The sequence below is a fragment of the Schistocerca cancellata genome, chromosome 1, assembly GCF_023864275.1.
Source record: "Schistocerca cancellata isolate TAMUIC-IGC-003103 chromosome 1, iqSchCanc2.1, whole genome shotgun sequence".
NCBI classification, from domain to species: domain Eukaryota; kingdom Metazoa; phylum Arthropoda; class Insecta; order Orthoptera; family Acrididae; genus Schistocerca; species Schistocerca cancellata.
Genome location: NC_064626.1, coordinates 1,183,901,952 through 1,183,924,411, shown reverse-complemented (window position 1 = coordinate 1,183,924,411; position 22,460 = coordinate 1,183,901,952). Strand labels below are relative to the sequence as shown.

General features: G+C 42.3%; 1 protein-coding gene across 1 annotated transcript in view; it reads left to right on the top strand.

Moving 5' to 3' along the window:
• The window catches only part of LOC126141067 (glutamate receptor ionotropic, kainate 2), a 766,326-nt gene that overhangs the window by 564,624 nt on the left and 179,242 nt on the right, over positions 1-22,460 (top strand). Inside the window, exon 6 of the mRNA XM_049915243.1 lies at positions 10,395-10,570. Coding sequence (XP_049771200.1) covers positions 10,395-10,570 — 176 coding nt within the window. The remainder of the gene's footprint in view (positions 1-10,394; positions 10,571-22,460) is intronic.

Genomic DNA, 22,460 nt, shown 5'->3' with positions numbered 1-22,460 from the left:
CCTAAGGCCATAACACGACAGCCAGCCAGGGAGTGACAAGCACACGGAAGTTTATCCGGCAAGCGAACATTTTTGTGCGACGATAGTGCGTATCTGGCAGTGCCGCTTTGTTACCATTTCCTTATTTATCAGTATTTGATCTACTAAACGTGTTAGCGTCCCCCATGAACCATGGACCTTGCCGTTGGTGGGGAGGCTTGCGTGCCTCAGCGATACAGATAGCCGTACCGTAGGTGCAACAATAACAGAAGGGTATGTGTTGAGAGGCCAGACAAAAGTGTGGTTCCTGAAGAGGGGCAGCAGCATTTCAGTACTTGCAGGGGCAACAGTCTGGATGATTGACTGATATGACCTTGTAACACTAACCAAAACGGCCTTTCTCTGCTGATACTTCGAACGGCTGAGAGCAAGGGGAAACTTCAGCCGTAATTCTTTCCGAGGGCATGCAGCTTTACTGTATGGTTAAATGATGATGGCGTCCTCTTGGGTAAAATATTCCGGAGGTAAAATAGTCCCAGATTCGGATCTCCGGGCGGGGACTACTCAAGAGGACGTCGTTATCAGGAGAAAGAAAACTGGCGTTCTACGGATCGGAGCGTGGAATGTCAGATCCCTTAATCGGGCAGGTGGGTTAGAAAATTTAAAAAGGGAAATGGATAGGTTAAAGTTAGATATAGTGGGAATTAGTGAAGTCCGGTGGCAGGAGGAACAAGACTTCTGGTCAGCTGAATACAGGGTTATAAATACAAAATCAAATAGGGGTAATTCAGGAGTAAGTTTAATAATGAATAAAAATAGGAGTGCGGGTAAGCTACTACAAACAGCATAGTGAACGCATTATTGTGGCCAAAATAGACACGAAGTCCACGCCTACTCCAGTAGTACAAGTTTATTTGCCAACTAACTCTGCAGATGACGAAGATATTGAAGAAATGTATGATGAGAGAAAACAAATTATTCAGTCAGATAGTGAAGTGAGAGGAAAATTTAATAGTCATGGGTGACTGGAATTCGATAGTAGGAAAAGGAAGAGAAGGAAACTTAGTAGGTGAATATGGAATGGGGTTACAGAATGAAAGAGGAAGTCGCCTGGTTGAATATTGCACAGAGCATAGCTTAATTATAGCTAACACTTGGTTCAAGAATCATGAAAGAAGGTTGTACACATGGAAGAAGCCTGGAGATACTAGAAGATATCAGACAGATTATATAATGGTAGACAAAGATTTAAGAACCAGGTTTTAATTTGTAAGACATTTCCAGGGGCAGATGTGGACTCTGACCACAATCTATTGGTTATGACCTGTAGATTAAAACTGAAGAATCTACAAAAAGGTGGAAGTTTAAGGAGATGGGACCTGGATAAATTGACAAAACCAGAGGTTGTACAAAGTTTCAGGGAGACCACAAGGGAACAATTGATAAGATTGGGGGAAAGAAATACAGTAGAAGAAGAATGAGTAGGTTTGAGGGATGAAGTAGTGAAGGCAGCAGAGGATCAAGTAGGTAACAGAAGAAATATTGAATGCAGTAAATGAAGCAGGCAAGAAGGAATACAAACGTCTCAAAAATGAGACCGACAGGAAGTGTAAAAGGCTAAGCAGGGATGGCTAGAGAACAAATGTAAGGATGTAGAGGCTTATCTCACTAAGGGTAAGATAGATACTTCCTACAGGAAAATTAGACCTTTGGAGAAAAGAGAGCCACTTGTATGAATATCAAGAGGTCAGTTGGAAACCCAGTTCTAAGCAAATAATGAAAAGCAGAAAGTTGGAAGGAGTATATAGGGTCTATACACGGGCGATGTGCTTGAGGACAATAATATGGAAATGGAAGAGGATGTAGATGAAGATGAAATGGGAGATATGAAGTGTTTGACACAGCACTGCAAGACCTAAGTCGAAACAAGGCCCCGGGAGTAGACAACATTCCATTAGAACAACTGACAGCCTTGGGAGAGGCAGTCCTGACAAAACTCTACCATCTGGTGAGCAAGATGTATGAGATAGGCGAAATACCCTTCAGACTTCAAGAAGAATATAATAATTCCAAATCCAAAAGAAAACAGGTGTTGACAGATGTGAAAATTTCCGAACTATCAGTTTAATAACTCACGGCTGCAAAATACTAAACCGAATTCACGACAGACGAATGGAAAAACTGGTAGGAGCCGACCTCGGGGAAGATCAGTTTGGATTCCGTAGAAATACTGAAACAGATGAGGCCTTAGTGACCCTACGACTTATCTTAGAATCTAGATTAAGAAAAGGCAAACCCACATTTCTAACATTTGTAGACTTAGAGAAAGCTTTTAACAGTGTTGACTGGAACACTCTCTTTCAAATTCTGAAGGTGGCAGGGGTAAAATACAGGGAGCGAAAGCCTATTTACAATTTGTACAGAAACCAGATGGCAGTTATAAGAGTTGAGAGACATGAGAGGGAAGCAGTGGTTGGGAAGGGAGTGAGACAGGGTTGTAGCCTCTCCCCGATGTTATTCAATCTGTATATTGAGCAAGCAGTAAAGGAAACAAAAGAAAAATTCGGAGTAGGTATTAAAATTCACGGAGAAGAAATAAAAACTTTGAGGTTCTCCGATGACACAGTAATTCTGTCACAGACAGCAAATGACTTGGAAGAGCAGTTGAACGGAATGGACAGTGTTTTGAAAGGAGGATATAAGATGATCATCAACAAAAGCAAAACGAGGATAATGGAATGTAGTCGCACTAAGTCGGGTGATGCTGAGGGAATTATATTAGGAAATGAGACCCTTAAAGTAGTAAAGGAGTTTTGCTACTTGGGGAGCAAAATAACTGATGATGCTCGAAGTAGAGAAGATATAAAATGTAGACTGGCAATGGCAAGGAAAACGTTTCTGGAGAAGAGAAATTTGTTAACATCGAGTATTGATTTAAGTGTCAGGAAGTCGTTTTTCAAAGTATTTGTATGGATCGTCGCCATGTATGGATGTGAAACATGGACAATAAATTGTTTAGACAAGAAGAGAGTAGAAGCTTTCGAAATGTGGTGCTACAGTAGAATGCTGAAGATTAGATTTGTAGATCACATAACTAATGAAGAGGAATTGAATAGAATTGGGGAGAGGAGGAGCTTGTGGCACAACTTGACTAAAAGAAGGGATCGGTTGGTAGGACATGTGAGGCATCAAGGGATCACCAGTTTAGTATTGGAGGGCAGAGTGGAGGGTAAAACTCGTAGAGGGAGACCAAGAGATGTATACACTAAACAGATTCAGAAGGATGTAGACTGCAGTACGTACTGGCAGATGAAGCAGCTTGCACAGGATAGAGTAGCATGGAGAGCCGCATCTAACCAGTCTCAGGACTGAAGACCACAACAACAACAATCTTGAAACTTCCTGGCAGATTAAAACTGTGTGCCGGACCGAGACTCGAACTCGGGTCTTTTGCCTTTCGCGGGCAATTGCTCTACCGACTGAGCTACCCAAGCACAACTCACGCCCCGTCCTCACAGCTTTACTTCTGCCAGTACCTCGTCTCCTACCTTCCAAACGTTACAGATGCTCTCCTGCTCGCAGAAGTCTCGGTCCGGCACACAGTTTTAATCTGCCAGGAAGTTTCATATCAGCGCGCGCTCCTCTGTAGAGTGAAAATTTCATTCTAACAATAGTCTTGTTAGAATAAAAGTTCAAGCAATCCCCCTGTACACGAGAAATAATTAAAACACCTGATCTTTGGGTTCCATGTTTCCGCACATCAGCTTATTGTCTTGACCAAATTAAAGACGCTGCTGTAATTTTAGCGCAGCATATTTAACAATCAAAGTTTGTTTAGTAAGCTTTGAGGACATTTCCTGTCTCTTGTAAGCAGACACTGACAGGATTTTAAGGTTTCCCTGTCTTTGACTTACGTTCAGCTAATTTAATAAATACAGGATGACAATATTACTGAAAAATATGAAATGAAATCGGCTTACGTTAGGATGTTCAAACTGCACGGTTGGCCGCGGGGCATGATGGGAATTAATATGCGCTGTACTGTGTGGTTTAGCGATGAAGCTCACTTTCATTTGGATGATATTATAATTTTGTTAATATCGTCGGCTGCTCACGGGCGTTGATTTATATCGACGGGACTCGCATCCGGGATCTCCTGCTTACATGGCAGACGCCTTATCCATCTGAGCCACCGAGGGCCCAGGGTATAGTGCGACTGCAGGGACTATCTCGCGCACGCCTCCCGCGAGACACATTCTCATCTTGTATGTCCACACACTACATTCGTTGTGTGCCACCCCAACACACTCATTTCTCGTGGAAGACATTCTTACCAAGTCCCGTAAGAGTTCGGGGGAATATGTGTGCATCCGCACAGAAGAAGAAGGTCATGGCCGGTATTGCCAGAACTATATACTGATATGGATACGGTGTCTGTTCTTTCGGACTGAGAATCCGCATTTCGCTACCGAGAAGTCTCTTCACCCTCAACGGCTGGCTGTGTGGTGTGCAGTGTCCAGCCACGGAATAATCGGTGCGATATTACTTGATGGCACGGTGGCTGCCGAACGGTACGTGAAGGTTTTGGAAGACGATTTCATTCCCATTATTCAAAATGACCGTGATATCGAGAATATGTGGTCCATGCAATACGGAACTCGACCCCGTCGAAGCAGGAGGGTGTTTCATATCCTGGAGGAGCATTTTGGGGACCTCTTTCTCGCTCTGTGGTACCTAGAGGCCACTGGCATGGGCCTCCATTGGCCGCCATATTCTCCGGATCTAAACATAGGCGATTAGTTTTTATGGGGGTATATTAAAGACAAGGTGTACAGCAATAACACCAAAACCATTCCTGAGCTGAAAACAGCCATTCAGGAGCTCGTCGCCAGCATCGATATTACGATACTTCAGGGGTCATGCGGAATTTCGCTATTCGCCTGCGCCACATCATCGCCAATGATGGCAGGCATATCGAACATGCCATGACCTACATCCGAATATATGTAGTGACGTTTACGTGTTGAATAAAGTGTGTGCACGCCGTATTTGTAACTAACTTCATGGTTCAAATGGCTCTAGGCACTATGGGACTTAACTTCTGAGGTCATCAGTCCCCTAGAACTTAGAACGACTTAAAGCTAACTAACCTAAGGACATCACACACATCCATGCCCGAAGTAGGATGCGAACCTGCGACCGTAACGGTCGCGCGGTTCCAGACTATAGCGCCTAGAACCGATCGGCCACTCCGGCCGGTTGTAACTACATACTTTTCTTCAATATAGTTCAATAACTGTCACGCTCTAACTACGCTCTTTAGTACAAGAGGAATTAAATCCATAACGGTGAAATTCCGACATGTGGTTATATGAAAACTTTTGCATGATTGGACGTTTCTTAACACGCTCTGGGAGCTGCAAAAGGGACTGCAGAACTGAATTTTGCACTCGTGAAACCTCTCAGCACAAAAACAACACGAAGAGCTTTCCATAAACAACGGACTGACGGGCGAGATGGAATTCCAAAACCACTTATCAGTGATGCAAATATCTTTAACATGAAATCTTGGCGCCGAAGCCATAAAACCTGTGCTACGGATAAGTGGAAGAAAGTCATTTGATCACATGATCCAGCTAACGGCCGGGCTTACGTCCAACGATTGAAAACGCCGATGATTCGGTGATGATCTGGGCAGCCGTATTCTTGTATTCTACTAACCCCACGGTTTCTGCTCTGTCACTTTAGTGCCAAGATTTTTATGACCATTTTGGCTAATCAGGTCGATCCCATTGTACAGTGTTTGCTCCCCCATGATGGTGCTGTGTTGCAAGAAGACAAGAGCACATATTCACACAGCTCGCATCGTCCAAGGCTGTTCTTGTGAGCACGAGGAGGAATTTCAGCATCTTACCTGTCTACCGCAAACACCAGATCTCAATAGTATTGAACCCATGTAGCTTGGTTTGGAGTAAATATTGTGATCGCATTTCACCGCCGCCATCGTTATCTGAACTTGATTCCCTAGAAAACCATACAGGACATTTACATCTACATGGATACTCTGCAAATCACATTTACGTGCCTGGCAGAGGGTTCATCGAACCACCTTCAAAATTCTCTATTATTCCAATCTCGCATAGTGCGCGGAAAGAACGAACACCTATATCTTTCCGTACGAGCTCTGATTTCCCTTATTTTATCGTGGTGATCGTTCTTCCCTATGTAGGTCGGTGTGAATACAATATTTTCGTATTCACAGGAGAAATTTTGTGGTTGGAATTTTGTGAGAAGATTCCGTCGCAACGAAAAACGCCTTTCTGTTAATGATGTCCAGCCCAAATCCTGTATCATTTTTATTACACTCTCTCCCATATTTCGCGATAATACAAAACGTGCTGCCCTCCTTTGAACTTTTTCGATGTACTCCGTCGGTCCTATCTGGTAAGGATCCCACACCACGCAGCAGTGTTCTAAAAGAGGACGGACAAGCGCAGTGTAGGCAGTCTTCTTAGTAGGTCTGTTACATTTTCTAAGAGTCCTTACAATAAAACGCAGTCTTTGGTTAGCATTCCCCACAACATTTTCTATCTGTTCCTTCCAATTTAAGTTGTTGGTAATTGTAATACCTATGTATTTCGTTGAATTTACGGCTTTTAGATTAGACTGATTTATCGTGTAACCTAAGTTTAACGAATTCCTTTTAGCACTCGTGTGGATGACCTCACACTTTTCGTTGTTTGGGTCAACTGCCAATTTTCGCACCATTTAGATATCTTTTCTAAATCGTCTTGCAATTTGTTCTGATTTTTTCATGACTTTATTAGTCGATAAACGACAGTGTCATCTGCAAACAACCTAAGACGGCTAATCAGATTGTCTCCCAAATCGTTTATACAGATAAGGAGCAGAAGAGGGCCTATAACACTACCTTGGGGAACGCCTGAAATCACTACTGTTTTACTCGATGACTTTCCGACAATTACTACAAACTGTGACCTCTCTGACAGGAAATCACAAACCCAGTCATATAACTGAGACGATATTCCATAAGCATACAATTTCACTACAAGCCGCTTGTGTGGTACAGTATCAAAAGCCTTCCGCAAATCCAGAAATACGGAATCGATCTGAAATCCCTTGTCAATAGCACTCAACACTTCATGTGAATGAAGATGTAGTTGTGTTTCACAGGCAGGATGTTTTCTAAACCCATGTTGACTCTTTGTCAATAGACAGTTTTCTTCGAGGTAATTCATACTGTTTGAACACAATATATGTTCCAAAATCCTGCTGTATATAGGCGTTTATCCATTCTGAAGCGACAGGGAGCTATTTTGAATGCCAATTGGTTTCCTACACCGTATCACCAATGGTAATATTTTGTGTTTTTGGTGTTTCCGTATTTTTTTCCAACCCCTGTAGATGTCCCACGATAGGTTACTAGAGCGCTAGTGGTAATTTTCTGTGTGTTACTGATACGTATGTGTGTTCTAGTGGAAAACGGAAGCCTGCTAATGGTTTGCAGAACTCTTATAATTACAGCTTCCATGTGTAGTTCGTGCTGCCTTCAAGTTTCTTTGTTAACCCTGTGCTCCGCTTCCTGTTGTCACACCGAATACGTTCGCACCTGCAGCCAGGCAACCCAATGAACAGATGTGCAAAACTGGTTGCTGTCGCGTCTTCTCAGACAATTCGTGTAAATTAACAGCATGTAAGATTCGGCATTTGCCTCGTCACATGCGGTGCCCATACTGAGCTCCTGTTATGTAATATCCAAACTGGGAGAGGTGCACTGTCCACTGACGTTTGTCTGTCTTCTGTGTGTCTTGTAGTTTTTGCGTAGTAGCCTTTGAATCCCTGGAGGTGCTTATGCGTAATCCTAAACATCCCATCCCTCCCCGCATTAGAAAACAAAATGGAAGAAATCAGTGGTTCATATTGTTACTTCAAATTAAGAGATTAAGGAAAATAACCACACATTTATGTTTACCCTCAAACAAATAAAATGGTTAAGTAATAAATGGAGCTGTCCGACAATTTTACAGATTACTAAGCATGCCACTCTAACTACATCTACATCTACGTGATTACTCTGCTATTCACAATAAAGTGCCTGTCAGAGGGTTCAATGAACCACCTTCATGCTGTCTTTCTACCGTTCCACTCTAGAACAGCATGCGTGAAAACCAAGCACTTAAATTTTTCCGTGCGAGCCCTGATTTCTCTTATTTTATCGTGATGATCATTTCTCCCTATGTAGGTTGGTGCCAACAGAATGATTTCGCAATCAGAGGAGAAAACTTGTGACTGAAATTTCATGAGAAGGTCCCGTCGCAACAAAAAAACGCCTTTGTTTTAATGATTGCCACTCCAATTCACGTATCATGTCTGTGACACTATCTTCCCTACTTCGCGATAATACAAAACGAGCTACCCTTTTTGTACTTTTTGGATGTCATCCGTCAGTCCCACCTGATGCGGATCCCACACCGCACAGCATTACTCCAGAATAGTGCGGACAAGCGTAGTGTAAGCAGTCTCTTTGGTAGACCTGTTGCACTTTCTACGTGTTCTGCCAAAGAATCGCAGTATTTGGTTTGCTCTACCCACAATATTATCTATGTAATCGTTCCAATTTAGGTTATTTGCAATTGTAATCCGAAAGTATTTAGTTGAATTTACAGCCCTCAAATCTGTGTGACTTATCGCGTAGCCGAAATTTAGCTGATTTCTTTTAGTATTCATGTGAATAACTTCGCATTTTTCTTTAATCAGGATCAATTGGCACTTTTCGTATCACACAGATATCTTATCTAAGAGCAGATTTCAGGATCACGAACCAAATGAGAGTGCCCCAGCACGACCTAAGCCTCTAAACTGGATGGGTCATGGGACTTTGAAACGACGTAGATACGAGGTGCATTCAAATTCTAAGGCCTCCGATTTTTTTTCCAATTAACTACTCACCCGAAATCGATGAAACTGGCGTTACTTCTCGACGTAATCGCCCTGCAGACGTACACATTTTTCGCAACGCTGACGCCATGATTCCATGGCAGCGGCGAAGGTTTCTTTAGGAGTCTGTTTTGACCACTGGAAAATCGCTGAGGCAATAGCAGCACGGCTGGTGAATGTACGGCCACGGAGTGTGTCTTTTATTGTTGGAAAAAGCCAAAAGTCACTAGGAGCCAGGTCAGGTGAGTAGGGAGCATGAGGAATCACTTCAAAGTTGTTATCACGAAGAAACTGTTGCGTAACGTTAGCTCGATGCGGGTGCGTTGTCTTGGTGAAACAGCACACGCGCAGCCCATCCCAGACGTTTTTGTTGCAGTGCTGGAAGGAATTTGTTCTTCAAAACATTTTCGTATGATGCACCTGTTACTGTAGTGCCCTTTGGAACCCAATGGGTAAGGATTACGCCCTCGCTGTCCCAGAACATGGACACCATCATTTTTTCAGCACTGGCGGTTACCCAAAATTTTTTTGGTGGCGGTGAATATGTGTGCTTCCATTGAGCTGACTGGCGCTATGTTTCTGGATTGAAAAATGGCATCCACGTCTCATCCATTGTCACAACCGACGAAAAGAGAGTCCCATTCATGCTGTCGTTTCGCGTCAACATTGCTTGGCAACATGCCACACGGGCAGCCGTGTGGTCGTCCGTCAGCATTCGTGGCACCCACCTGGACGACACTTTTCGCATTTTCAGGTCGTCATGCAGGATTGTGTGCACAGAACCCACAGAAATGGCAACTCTGGAGGCGATCTGTTCAACAGTCATTCGGCGATCCCCCAAAACAATTCTCTCCACTTTCTCGATCATGTCGTCAGACCGGCTCGTGCGAGCCCGAGGTTGTTTCGGTTTGTTGCCACACGATGTTCTGCCTTCATTAAACTGTCGCACCCACGAACGTACTTTCGACACATCCATAACTCCATCATCACATGTCTCCTTCAACTGTCGATGAATTTCAATTGGTTTCACACCACGCAAATTCAGAAAACGAATGATTGCACGCTGTTCAAGTAAGGAAAACGTTGCCATTTTAAGTATTTAAAACAGTTCTCATTCTCGGCGCTGGCGGTAAAATTCCATCTGCCGTACGGTGCTGCCATCTCTAGGACGTATTGACAATGAATGTGGCCTCATTTTAAAACAATGCGCATGTTTCTATCTCTTTCCAGTCCCGAGAAAAAAATCGGAGGCCTTAGAACTTGAATGCACCTCGTATTTCGATCTTCCAGATGTGTTCTCCTGTAGCAACTCGTTACTCGTGTTAGTTGCTCTTTCTCCTAGACTCTAGCGACACATCATTCCGCAACCCTGCTACCGCTACAGCCAGCTGACCCCCCATTAAGTACTGCCACGGTGATAGGGGTGAGATGACAGCCGGCCCTTGGTGTGCGGACAGGCCTGATCAAGCTGCGGGAGCTGGTGCGCGCGCCCACCAACCGCGACGTCGAGATCCACCTGCGGCAGGCCGACCCGGACACCTACCGCTCCGTGCTCAAGGAGATCAAGAGCAAGGAGATCCACAACCTGGTCGTCGACACCAAGCCCGAGCACATGCACCACTTCCTCAGAGGCGTGAGTACCTTCTGCTTATCTCTTATCACTCACCTAGAGAAACCCAGCACCAGCTGCTCATAACTCTAGTACCTCCCTTAAATACTTCGCTTCACGGCTTTCTACTGGAAGTCCCATAAGTTAAGCATAACGGCAAAAAGATCATGCTGGAAAGATAAACCCTGAGCAATCACTGTAAAAGAACATCAAGATTCCTCTACGACCTTGGGTTGTTTCTACTCCGAATTTTCTTCACCAAGGAAGACGAAAGGAATATTCCAGAATTTGAAACACGAACAGCTGCTAGCATGAGTTTCTTAGAAAGTAGATACCTTAGGGGGTTGCGAAGCAACTCAAATCGCTTGATACGGGCAAGTCTTCAGGTCCAGATTGTATACCGATTAGGTTCCTTTCTGATTACGCTGATACAATAGCTCCCTACTTAGCAATCATATACAACCGCTCGCTCACCGATAGATCTGTACCTACAGATTTGAAAATTGCGCAGGTCGCACCAGTGTTTAAGAAGCGTTGTAGGAGTAATCCATCGAACTACAGACCTATATCATTGACGTCGGTTTGCAGTAGGGTTCCGGAGCATATACTGTATTCAAACATTATGAATCACCTCGAAGGGAACGATGTATTGGTACGTAATCAGCATGGTTTCAGAAAACATCGTTCTTGTGCAACGCAGCTAGCTCTTTATTCGCACGAAGTAATGGCCGCTATCGACAGGGGATGTCAGGTTGATTCCGTATTTCTAGATTTCCGGAAAGCTTTTGACACCGTTCCTCACAAGCGACTTTTAATCAAGCTGCGGGCCTACGGGGTATCGTCTCAGTTGTGCGGCTGGATTCGTGATTTCCTGTCAGGAAGGTCGCAGATCGTAGTAATTGACGGAAAATCATCGAGTAAAACTGAAGTGATATCAGGTGTTCCCCAGGGAAGCGTTCTGTGACCTCTGCTGTTCCTGATCTATATAAATGACCTGGGTGACAATCTGAGCAGTTCTCTTAGGTTGTTCGCAGATTTACCGTCTAGTAAGGTCATCCGAAGACCAGTATCAGTTGCAAAGCGATTTAGAAAAGATTGCTGTACGGTGTGGCAGGTGGCAGTTGACGCTAAATAACGAAAAGTGTGAGGTGATCCAAATGAGTTGCAAAAGAAATCCGTTGGAATTCGATTACTCGATAAATAGTAAAATTCTCAAGGCTGTCAATTCAACTAAGTACCTGGGTGTTAAAATTACGAACAACTTCAGTTGGAAAGACCACATAGATAATATAGTGGGGAAGGCGAGTCAAAGGTTGGGTTTCATTGGCTGGACACTTGGAAGATGCAACAAGTCCACTAAAGAGACAGCTTACACTACACTCGTTCGTCCTCTATTAGAATATTGCTGCGCGGTGTGGGATCCTTACCAGGTGGGATTGACGGAGGACATCGAAAGGGTGCAAAAAAGGGCAGCTCGGTTTGTATTATCACGTAATAGGGGAGAAAGTGTGGCAGATATGATACGCGTGTTGGGATGGAAGTCATTAAAGCAAAGACGTTTTTCGTCGCGGCGAGATCTATTTACGAACTTTCAGTCACAAACTTTCTCTTCCGAATGCAAAAATATTTTGTTGAGCCCAACCTACATAGGTAGGAATGATCATCAATATAAAATAAGAGGAATCAGAGCTTGAACAGAAAGGTTTAGGTGTTCGTTTCTCCCGCGCGCTGTTCGGGAGTGGAATGGTAGAGAGATAGTATGATTGTGGTTCGATGAACCCTCTGCCAAGCACTTAAATGTGAATTGCAGAGTAATCATGTAGATGTAGATGTAGATGAATCTGATCCCGACGTAACAAGATTTAATACCTTTTTATTTATCCGACTCCGAAGAACTGTAAAACACAATACAACAATAACTACACTCTAACTAACTACACGAAATTTCAGTCACAAACTTTCTCTTCCGAATGCAAAAATATTTTGTTGAGCCCAACCTACATAGGTAGGAAGGATCATCAATATAAAATAAGAGGAATCAGAGCTCGAACAGAAAGGTTTAAGTGTTCGTTTCTCCCGCGCGCTGTTCGGGAGTGGAATGGTAGAGAGATAGTATGATTGTGGTTCGATGAACCCTCTGCCAAGCACTTAAATGTGAATTGCAGAGTAATCATGTAGATGTAGATGTAGATGAATCTGATCCCGACGTAACAAGATTTAATACCTTTTTATTTATCCGACTCCGAAGAACTGTAAAACACAATACAACAATAACTACACTCTAATAGTAATTACGGTGATTTTGGCACTTTATGAGTCCAATGTTCAGGACCCAGAATCGCCCGGTCGTTCGCTGCAAACAAGTCTTCCATGTCGCAGGGTTCGTTCAGGTTACTACAGACCAACAAGTGTTCAGAGTCTGCCTAGCCTAACATTCGCAAAATTCATCATCACTGTTCCCTTGCTTCTTCAGATAAGTCTAGCCCCTTGTCAACACTGTTCTCAACCTTTTGAGGGTCTTCCATGTCCCATGTTGAAGTAACAGCTCTATGGTAGCTTCCCTTTTGCTAGGAACAAGGAAGATGCCGCCTCGGAGATTGTGAAACAGTCAGGCGTTCCCAGGACAACGTTGACGGCAACTCGAACTGCTGAATCTTCCACCACCAAAAACGGTACAATGGTGCACTTTAAACGGCATTTTACAGTGGCACCATTAGTAGCGATCTCTGTTAATATCATTGCGTTGCATCGATAATATCCAGGTCATATTTATGTTTTTTTGTTAAAGATAATGTCGCCTCGAGGAGAGAGTCTAACATATCCACAGCTACAATAGCGTTATAAGCGACCAATCAAGCCGTGCGTTTGACTAAGGCATCCGGTGAGTGTGTGTCGTACCGATTATAATAATTTATATACGGATTATTTTTGCAAATGGTAGCTTGTGCGTTGTAGAAACAGCAGAAAAAGATAGCACGCTGGACTTTTTTAGTATCCTAATGACCCAGAGACGTCACCAGGCTTCATAAACCTAAAACGAAGCAGTGGTAAATAATAATCATCGGTACAATCTGATTAAATACGTATGCGTATAACGACATTAATAGATAGAGAAACAAGACGACACCTGTGCGGCTGGCCAGGAAACTAAATCTCCTGTTTAACTTCTACAACAAAAACAACTACTTCTCTTGAGTAGTTATGTCCATTTGTCCAAATAAATCTTAAGTTTGCGCATGGAACGACATCTACAGCTAATCGTAATGTGTCAGTTATTTGGCTTCTTCATCTCTAAGATGGTATATTATTCTATGACAGATAATATCGTTTTAAACTTACCTAATACTTCCAGTCGATTACAACCACTGGATGAAACAAGTTCCTACCAGTAACGTTCTATTTGAATTCCATTTGGTAATTATTGTGTTCACTCTTCACAGCGTATGTCTTTAACTAGGTTTTAGCTTTCTGCATACGCATTTGTTTTGTCTCTAGGAACTAACTTCTATAGTGGTCTCTCTGTTAGAAGTCGGTATGTTCTTACTAAGGCAATCAGTTAATCTAGTTGGAATTAATATTGAATATGACTTTTGGTTTAATGATTTTTGGATATTACTGTATCATCTGAGAAACACTAAGATATTTTAAGTGAACTGCCATGTAATCGGAGTTTTACAATAATGTTTCCAACATATTTCTCTCGTTAATTTCAACTACCTTAAACCACAGAGAGCAATAAAGAAGAAATTTGTTTTCTGCAAACAGGTTGCTTAATAATTACAAAGAAGCATGAATTTATAAATGATCTGTCGTTCCTCTTGCCACTTGGAGGTACATGTCTCTGCCTCTTACGCGTGAAACAGTATGTTGAAATTCATTTAGTTCCAGCGCCGTAAGCTGTAGCTATATTAAAATTCGTTAAGTATTTCCTCATGAAACCGAGGTGCTTTAGTTGTTTCATGAATCTTAGTTCCATATAGGGTTGTTTCACAGTAATTCACGACTCTCGAAATGAGACAAATTATTTCGTAAATTAACATTTAACACGAAAAACTAACAGTATCATTGCGGCCAATGTCTAATGTCGTACCAGCTGTCGAGCGGTCACGACAATCACAGCAGGGAGTGTCGCGACTGTTTGTATTAAACAGTGTGAATACCATAAAGGCTTCGAGTCAAGATTCACCACACAGTTTATTATGGAATAAGAATACATCATTAAATTCAATTGACAAAGCCGAGTAACGTTATTCATGTCTACAATATAGACAAGACTGAACTATGAAATGCTGGAAAAAGGGCCGTTAACATTAATAATATAAACTGAACAGTAAAATATGCTCGCATGACCATTAGAACGCATTGTTGGTGGAGGGCGAAGTACACAACAGGAAATGAAGATGGGAAGGAGATATAAAAGGTTCTTGTGGTATCACTGTCCCAGATATATAATGCATCATAAACATCCTGTGCGTAATCTCTGAATGGTGCTTGTGTAGCCATGAGCCATTCCCCAAACCACTGTAAGTGCTAGGTACCATTTTGCACATGGTTGTGTAAGCTGTTGTTGTTAGGCATCACACGCCTCATCTGGCAAACAGTCGTAATTTTTGTATCGTGTTTATATTCAAGTCTCATGGGACAAGAGTTTAGTTTATTTCTTTGTGTATTGTCTTGTCAAGACATGCTATAATCGTGTCATGTACAGAACGTGATTCTAAAGAACCTTAGTCGTAGTTGTATAGTACCTTCTCGAAAGGATTATCTCCTTTACACAGAGATTATCCCCTTTATATACACTCATACTCATAAATTAAGGATAACGTGGCACTACACAAAACAGGCGATAATAGCATAGGCACATAGGGAACACACACGACACAGATCTGTCAGTCCACGGTATTGGTGATAAGTTGAGAAAACCGTCCCGAAACACATGTGCTACAAAACGCCACTGCTTCCTGCGCATGTACCCCGACATTAATAAGAGATATGATCACCATGCACGTACACAGGCCGCACAACCAGTTTGAATACTGTGGATCACGTAGTCGAGCAGCTTCTGGGGTATAGCCTCCCATTCTTGCATAACTGCCTGTAGGAGCTCCTAAAGTGTCGCAGTGGTTTGAAGACGTGCAGCGATACGTCGACCGAGTGCGTCCCAGACGTGCTCGATGGGGTTTAGGCCTGGAGAATAGGCAGGCCACTATTCGCCTGATATCTTGTATTCCAAGGTACTCCTCCACGAAGGCAGCTTGGTGGGGCCGTACGTTATCATCCATCAGGAGGAAGGTGGGACCCACTGCACCCCTGAAAACGTGGACATACTGGTGGAAAATGACGTACCGATACACCTCACCTGTTACATTTCCTCTGTCAAAGACATGCAGGGGTTTACGTGCACCAATCATCATCCCACCCCACACCATCAAACCACCAGCTGCATACAGGTCCCTTTCAAGGACATTAAGGTATCTGGTGGTATCTGGTTCCTGGTTCACGTCAGATGAAAACCCGGCGAGAATCACTGTTCAGACTATACCTGGACTCGTCCGTGAACATAACCTGGAACCACTGTTCCATTGACCATGTACTGTGTTCTTGACACCAGGCTTTACGGTTTCTCTTGTGATGAGGGGTCAGTGGAACGCATCTTTCAAGTCTCCGGGCGAATAAACCACGTCCGTTCAGTCGCCTGTAGACTGTGTGTCTGGAGACAACTGTTCCAATGGCTGAGGTAAGGTGCCGAGCAAGTCCACCTCCAGTACTCTGTGGCCGTCTGCGAGCACTGATGGTGAGATATCGGTATTCTTGTGGTGTTGTACACTGTGGACGTCCCGTACTGCAGCGCCTGGACACGTTTCCTGTCTGCTGGAATCTTCACCATTATCTTGATATGACACTTTGTGGCACACGGAGGGCCCATGGTACGACCTGCTGTGTTTGACCAGCCTCCAGTCGCTCTAGTTTTCTACCCCTCATAATGTCATCAATATGTGTTCTTTGAGCCATTATCAACGCACATTCACCATTATCACGTCTGAAAACGTCTGCACACTTACTCGCTGCACCGTACTCTGACATCCACCATCACACCTCTGGATATGTGGACTGCTGCCAGCACCACCGTGCGACGACCGCAGGTCAAATGCACCGCATTTTCATACCCTGAGATGAATCTACGGTTTAGGTAACGGTTTCCAGTATTAGGAAGTTCGAGCGCTGTCCTTTGACACGAAAAGATATGTCGGATGTCCTCTGAAGATGAACCGTTACCGTCCTCTAGGTTACTCTTCAAACTTTGGTAAGAATGGCAGCAACGATCAACTCATAGGTAATATCTGCAGTCTATTAACAGTTGTGGGACAGTTCTCCACCAGAGTACAGATACCCTTCACAAATTTCAGGAACATCACTGGAATCATCATTTAGAATCATGGTTTTCAGGATCCTTCACAGCAACGAGCGGTCAGCCATGGCCATCATAGGGAGACTGCCAAGAGAGCTTCACGGGCACAAAATATATCTGCAGCTTGCATTCCCCAGACGTGGTTATACCGAACAGATATATTCTCTGTTATCAGGTCGGATATATCAGACGGAAAAGTAATTGCCACTAACCTGATACGGAAAGTGGATACGTTTCCGGAAGTACAGATCAATGTCCAACCTCAAGGCTGCAAACATCAGTTAGTACGATTTAAATTTTCTTCTGCATCATTCACCCTGTTATCAGGATTTTGCTCCCTGAGAAGCAAGTTACGCGAAGTAGTGTCGAACGCACTGTTGTCCCAAGTAGAACAAACTCTTTGGGGATTTAAACTCCCACTGCACAATTTGGGGGGAATTCATATACAGGTGGAAGTATCCTTCCTCTTTTCTAATCTGTGCCTAATGCACTTGGTTTGGACAAGGATATAGCGTCCGAAGAAAATTTGACCTGTTATGTACAGAAAGGTACAATAAGTTACTCTATTGATGAACTTATTCTATTCCAGCACATTCTATTTCTATGGATTTTGTTTTGTACTTAAAAAAGCCCCGTCACTCACGTAAAGTACGAAACAAAATGTAATGCCACGTAACTGAAAGAGTCTGCAAAAATGGCTAACTGAAACAATATAGAAATTAATTTATGTGAACTCCAGTGCAATTATCGAGCACGGTGATGAAGGTAGATACTGAAATATTCAATGCAAATTGCACTGCCTTGTTCGGTTTCCCTTTTTTGGTACTGTTGTGACTTGAGCAATTTTTCTGTCTTCAGGTGCGGATCTTTCTGTGAGCGAGCGGTTGTATATAATTGCTGAATATGGAGTTATTGTATCAGCATACTCTGAAAGGAACCGGAGGCCTTGCCTTTATTAAGTGATTGAAGATGCTTTGCTACATTTAGGTTATCTACTTCTATGTTTCTTATCTTGGCAGTTGCTCTTGATTGGAATTTAGGAATATTTACTTCGTCTTCTTTGGTGAAGAAGTTTCGGAAAACCGTGTTTATTAACTCTGCTTTTTTATGGCGCTGTCATTAGTGACTTCACCGTTGATATCGCGCAGTGAAGATGTTGATTGTGTCTTGCCACTATTGTGCTTTATGTATGACCAGAATCTCTTTGGGTTTTCTGCCAGATTCTGAGACAGAGTTTCGTCGTGGAAATTATAGGGACATTTACTGTAGAGAATGGGACAGAATTTGCTGGTATTAATCAATTAGTGCCATATGGCTACCAACTGTCCCTCAGCCTTTTCAGTGTTTACATTGTCGATATTAATCATAATAGATTGATTACACTGAATGACACAGTAATAAGAGATGCTTCTAATTTCATAGCGCTGCTGTTAGCTGATGATCAGTTTATAATAGGAGAATCTACAGAAAAGATTAAAATCTGAGAACAAATTTTGAGCCAAAATACCACTAAATATTCCAGATACAACCAGAGTGCTGTCATTTAAAAGACTGGACCCAATAAAATCCAAAAATTAGTGTAGAAGGGCAAATAATTGAACAAGTAAGAGAGTTTAAATATTTAGGGTGCAGTTTTCAATTTCTCAAGTCAGATGATGTAGAGCTAAAATATGACAGATTCAGACATTGCTTTGGAACCACAAAAGTAAGTTAAAACATAACATACGGAAGGAAATATTAATTAAACTTCACAAAATAATAGCGTTGCCTTTGCTGCGGGGTAGTAGCGAATGTTGGAACACCAAATATCTGATCTATTACGACGAATCGATTCATCAGGGACGGAAGTTCTTCCGGTTTGTAACAGGATATTCTATACTGGACCGTTAAAGATAGACCGGTAACTGAATAGCACAAAATATTGAACCCGGTACATCTGTAACTGAATAATACTGACTGAACTGGAAGGACCATGTCCAGTATATGTCTAATAACACGGTAACTAAAGCTGCAACACCATATAACCCAACAGGAAAGAGAAACGTTAGATGTCGGTTTTAAAGAGATGGTGTGTACAATTCTGAAGCGAGCAAACTAAAAATCTAATTCTTGAAGACAATGAAGTCGGTGATGATGATGGACATGTTGTTTGTAACTGTATAATTTACTGCGGGGTCTTGACTTGAAAGTGGATAAAGAAACGAATGGAAGTATTATTTTATCAATGGGACAACCATTAAATAACAAGTTAAAACTCAGTATTCTACATGCCGGGGTGGGGGGGAGGGCAGTGGGATGGAGACAAAAACGTGCTCTTGCTGCTCTTCCCCCCCCCCCCCCCCCCTATTGCAGAAGCCTATGGTGACAAGCCAGAATAATGTCCAACTGCAACCATCATGACACAACTACCACTCTGAATTACTACGAGGAAATAGTCCAGTCGGCACTTGATTACTTTAGATGCAATGTGTACTCACACATTATACTATGGCTCAGTTCTGACAAATCGACAACATGTAGTGTTGTCAATTAACAGTATGAATCAATTTTTAAGTGTGCACAGTATACATAATGTAAATATTCCGACGTATGTGCTGATTACTAGGCGTACGACTATGAAACTTAAAATTCGTCAATATCAAAGAGGAATACTTAAGTGAAAATTTACCCTCGGAAGGTAATAAATTGACTGCCGTCCCCATCAGCAATTATCCACCAGACTACTCCGATTAAAACCGATTCAGCTAGCTAAGCAGAACAAACTCATTAGAGGTGGCATACACAGGCCATTCTGGCGATAACGGTTAATAAGATGCAAAGAGAACAATGAAGTTACTTTCAGTATTGTATTGACTGCACAAAAGTCCAACAAGAATGCAACGGCAGCGAAGCAAGATATATTAAGGAATTTGTCACTCGAGAATGGGCGATGTAAAAATGCTGGTTCTGTTAAATAGCGAAATAGGACCCTTGAACAATGTGGATACTGTCGGTAGTTAGTTAAAAAGTCAAAACATGGCGGTTGCTCATGCTGATAGGCTCTTTGCCTGACGACTTTAGATTTCCACGAACGCAGGACAAGGGAGTTCAGAGGTACTACAAACATACTGCAATAGTACGTAAAAAAGAAGTTCAAACACATACTTATTCTGCACAGTCGTTACTCAGAATATTTATGCAAAGATACATACTATTTGCATTCAGATGATGTACATAGACATATATTCCGATTTATTTTCTCATCGGCATGTTGATAAAACTGTCAAGTAAAAATAATCCACATCTACATCTACATGGATACTCTGAAAATCACATTTGTCTGGCAGAGGGTTCATTGAACCACCTTCACAATTCTCCATTATTCCAATATCGTATAACGCGCGAAAAGAATGAACACCTGTATCTTTCCGTACGAGTTCTGATTTCCCTTATTTTATCGTGGCGATCGTTCCTCCCTATGTAGGTCGGTGTCAACAGAATATTTTCGCATTCGGAGGAGAAAGATGGTGATTGGAATTTTTTGAGAAGATTCCGTCGCAACGAAAAACGCCTTCATTTTAATGACGTCCAGCCCAAACCCTGTATCATGTCTATGACTCTCTCACCCATATCGCGCGATAATACAAAACTTGCTGGCTTTCTTTGAACTTTTTCGATGTAATCCGCCAGTCCTATCTGGTAAGGATCCCACACCACGCAGCAGTATTTTAAAAAAGGACGGACAAACGTAATATAGGCAGTCTCCTTAGTACGTCTGTTACATTTTCAGAGTGTCCTGCCAATAAAACGCAGTCGTTGGTTAGCCATCCCCACAACATTATCTACGTGTTCCTTCCCATTTAAGTTGTTCGTAATTGTAATACTTAGGCACTTATTTGAATTTACGGCTTTTAGATCAGACCGATTTATCGTGTAACCGAAGTTTAATGAGTTCCTTTTAGCACTCATATGGATGACCTCACACTTTTCATTACTTAGGTTCAACTGGCACTTTTAGCACCATCCAGATTTTTTTTCTAAATCGTTTTTCAGTTTGTTTTGATCTTCTGATGACTTTATTAGTCGGTAAAAGACAGTGTCATCTGAAAACAACCAAAGACCGCTGCTCAGATTTTCTCCCAAATGGTTTATACAGATACGGAACAGCAAAGGGCCTATAACACTATCTTGGGGAACGCCAGAAATCACTTCTGTTTTACTCGATGATTTTCCGTCAGTTACTACGAACTGTGACCTTTCTGACAGGAAATCGCAAATCCAGTCACATAACTGACACGGTATTCCGTAAGAACGCTATTTCACTGGTACATGTCAAAAGCCTACCGGAAATCCAGAAATACGAAATCGATCTGAAATCCCTTGTCAATAGCACTCAACACTTCATGTGAATAAAGTACTAGTTGTGTTTCACAGGAACGAAGCTTTTTAAATCCATGTTGACTGTGTGTCAATAGACCGTTTTTCTCGAGGTAATTCATAATGTTGGAACACAATATATATTCCAAAATCCTGCTGCATATCGACGTTAACGATATGGGCCTGCAATTTAGTGGATTACTCCTACTATCTTTCTTGAACATTGGTGTGAGCTGTGCTATTTTCCAGTATTTGGATACGGATCTTTCGTTGAGCGAACGTTTGTATATAATTGTTAAGTATGAAGCTAATGCATCAGCATACTCCGAAAGGAACCTAATTGGTATAAAGTGCGGACCAGAAGACTTGCTTTTGTTAAGTGATTTGAGTTGCTTCACTACTCCGAGGATATTTACTTCTACGTTAGTCATGTTGGCAGCTGTTCTCGATTCGAATTCTAGATTATTTACTTCGTCTTCTTTTGTGAAGGCATTTCGGAAGGCTGTGTTTAGTAACTCTGCTTTGGCAGCACTGTCTTCGATAGTATCTCCATTGCAATGGCGCAAAGAAGGCATTGATTGTTTCTTGCCGCTAACATACTTCACATACGACCAGAATCTCTTTGGGTTTTCTACCAGGTTTAGAGACAAAGTTTCGTTGGGGAATCTGTTATAAGCATCTCGCATTGAATTCCGCGCTAAATTTCGAGCTTCTGTAAAATGTCACCAATCTTGGGGGTTTTGCGTCTATTTAAATTTGGCATGTTTCTTTCGTTGTTTTTGCAACAGTGTTCTAACCCGTTTTGTGTACCAAGGAGGATGAACTCCGTCGTTTGTTAATTTATTTGGTATAAATCTCTCAATTGCTGTCGATACTTTTTCTTTGAATCTAAGCCACATATGGTCTACAACTATATTATTAATTTGGAATGAGTGGAGATTGTCTCTCGGGAAGGCGTCAAGTGAATTTTTATCTGCTTTTTTGAGTAGTTATATTTTTCGCTTACTTTTCGAGGATTTGGGGATTACAATATTCAATCTCGCTACAACAACCCTGCGATCACTAATACCTGAATCGGTTTTGGATCTCGTTATTGACTCAGGATTATTTGTTGCTAAGAGGTCAAGTGAGTTTTCACAATCGTTTACT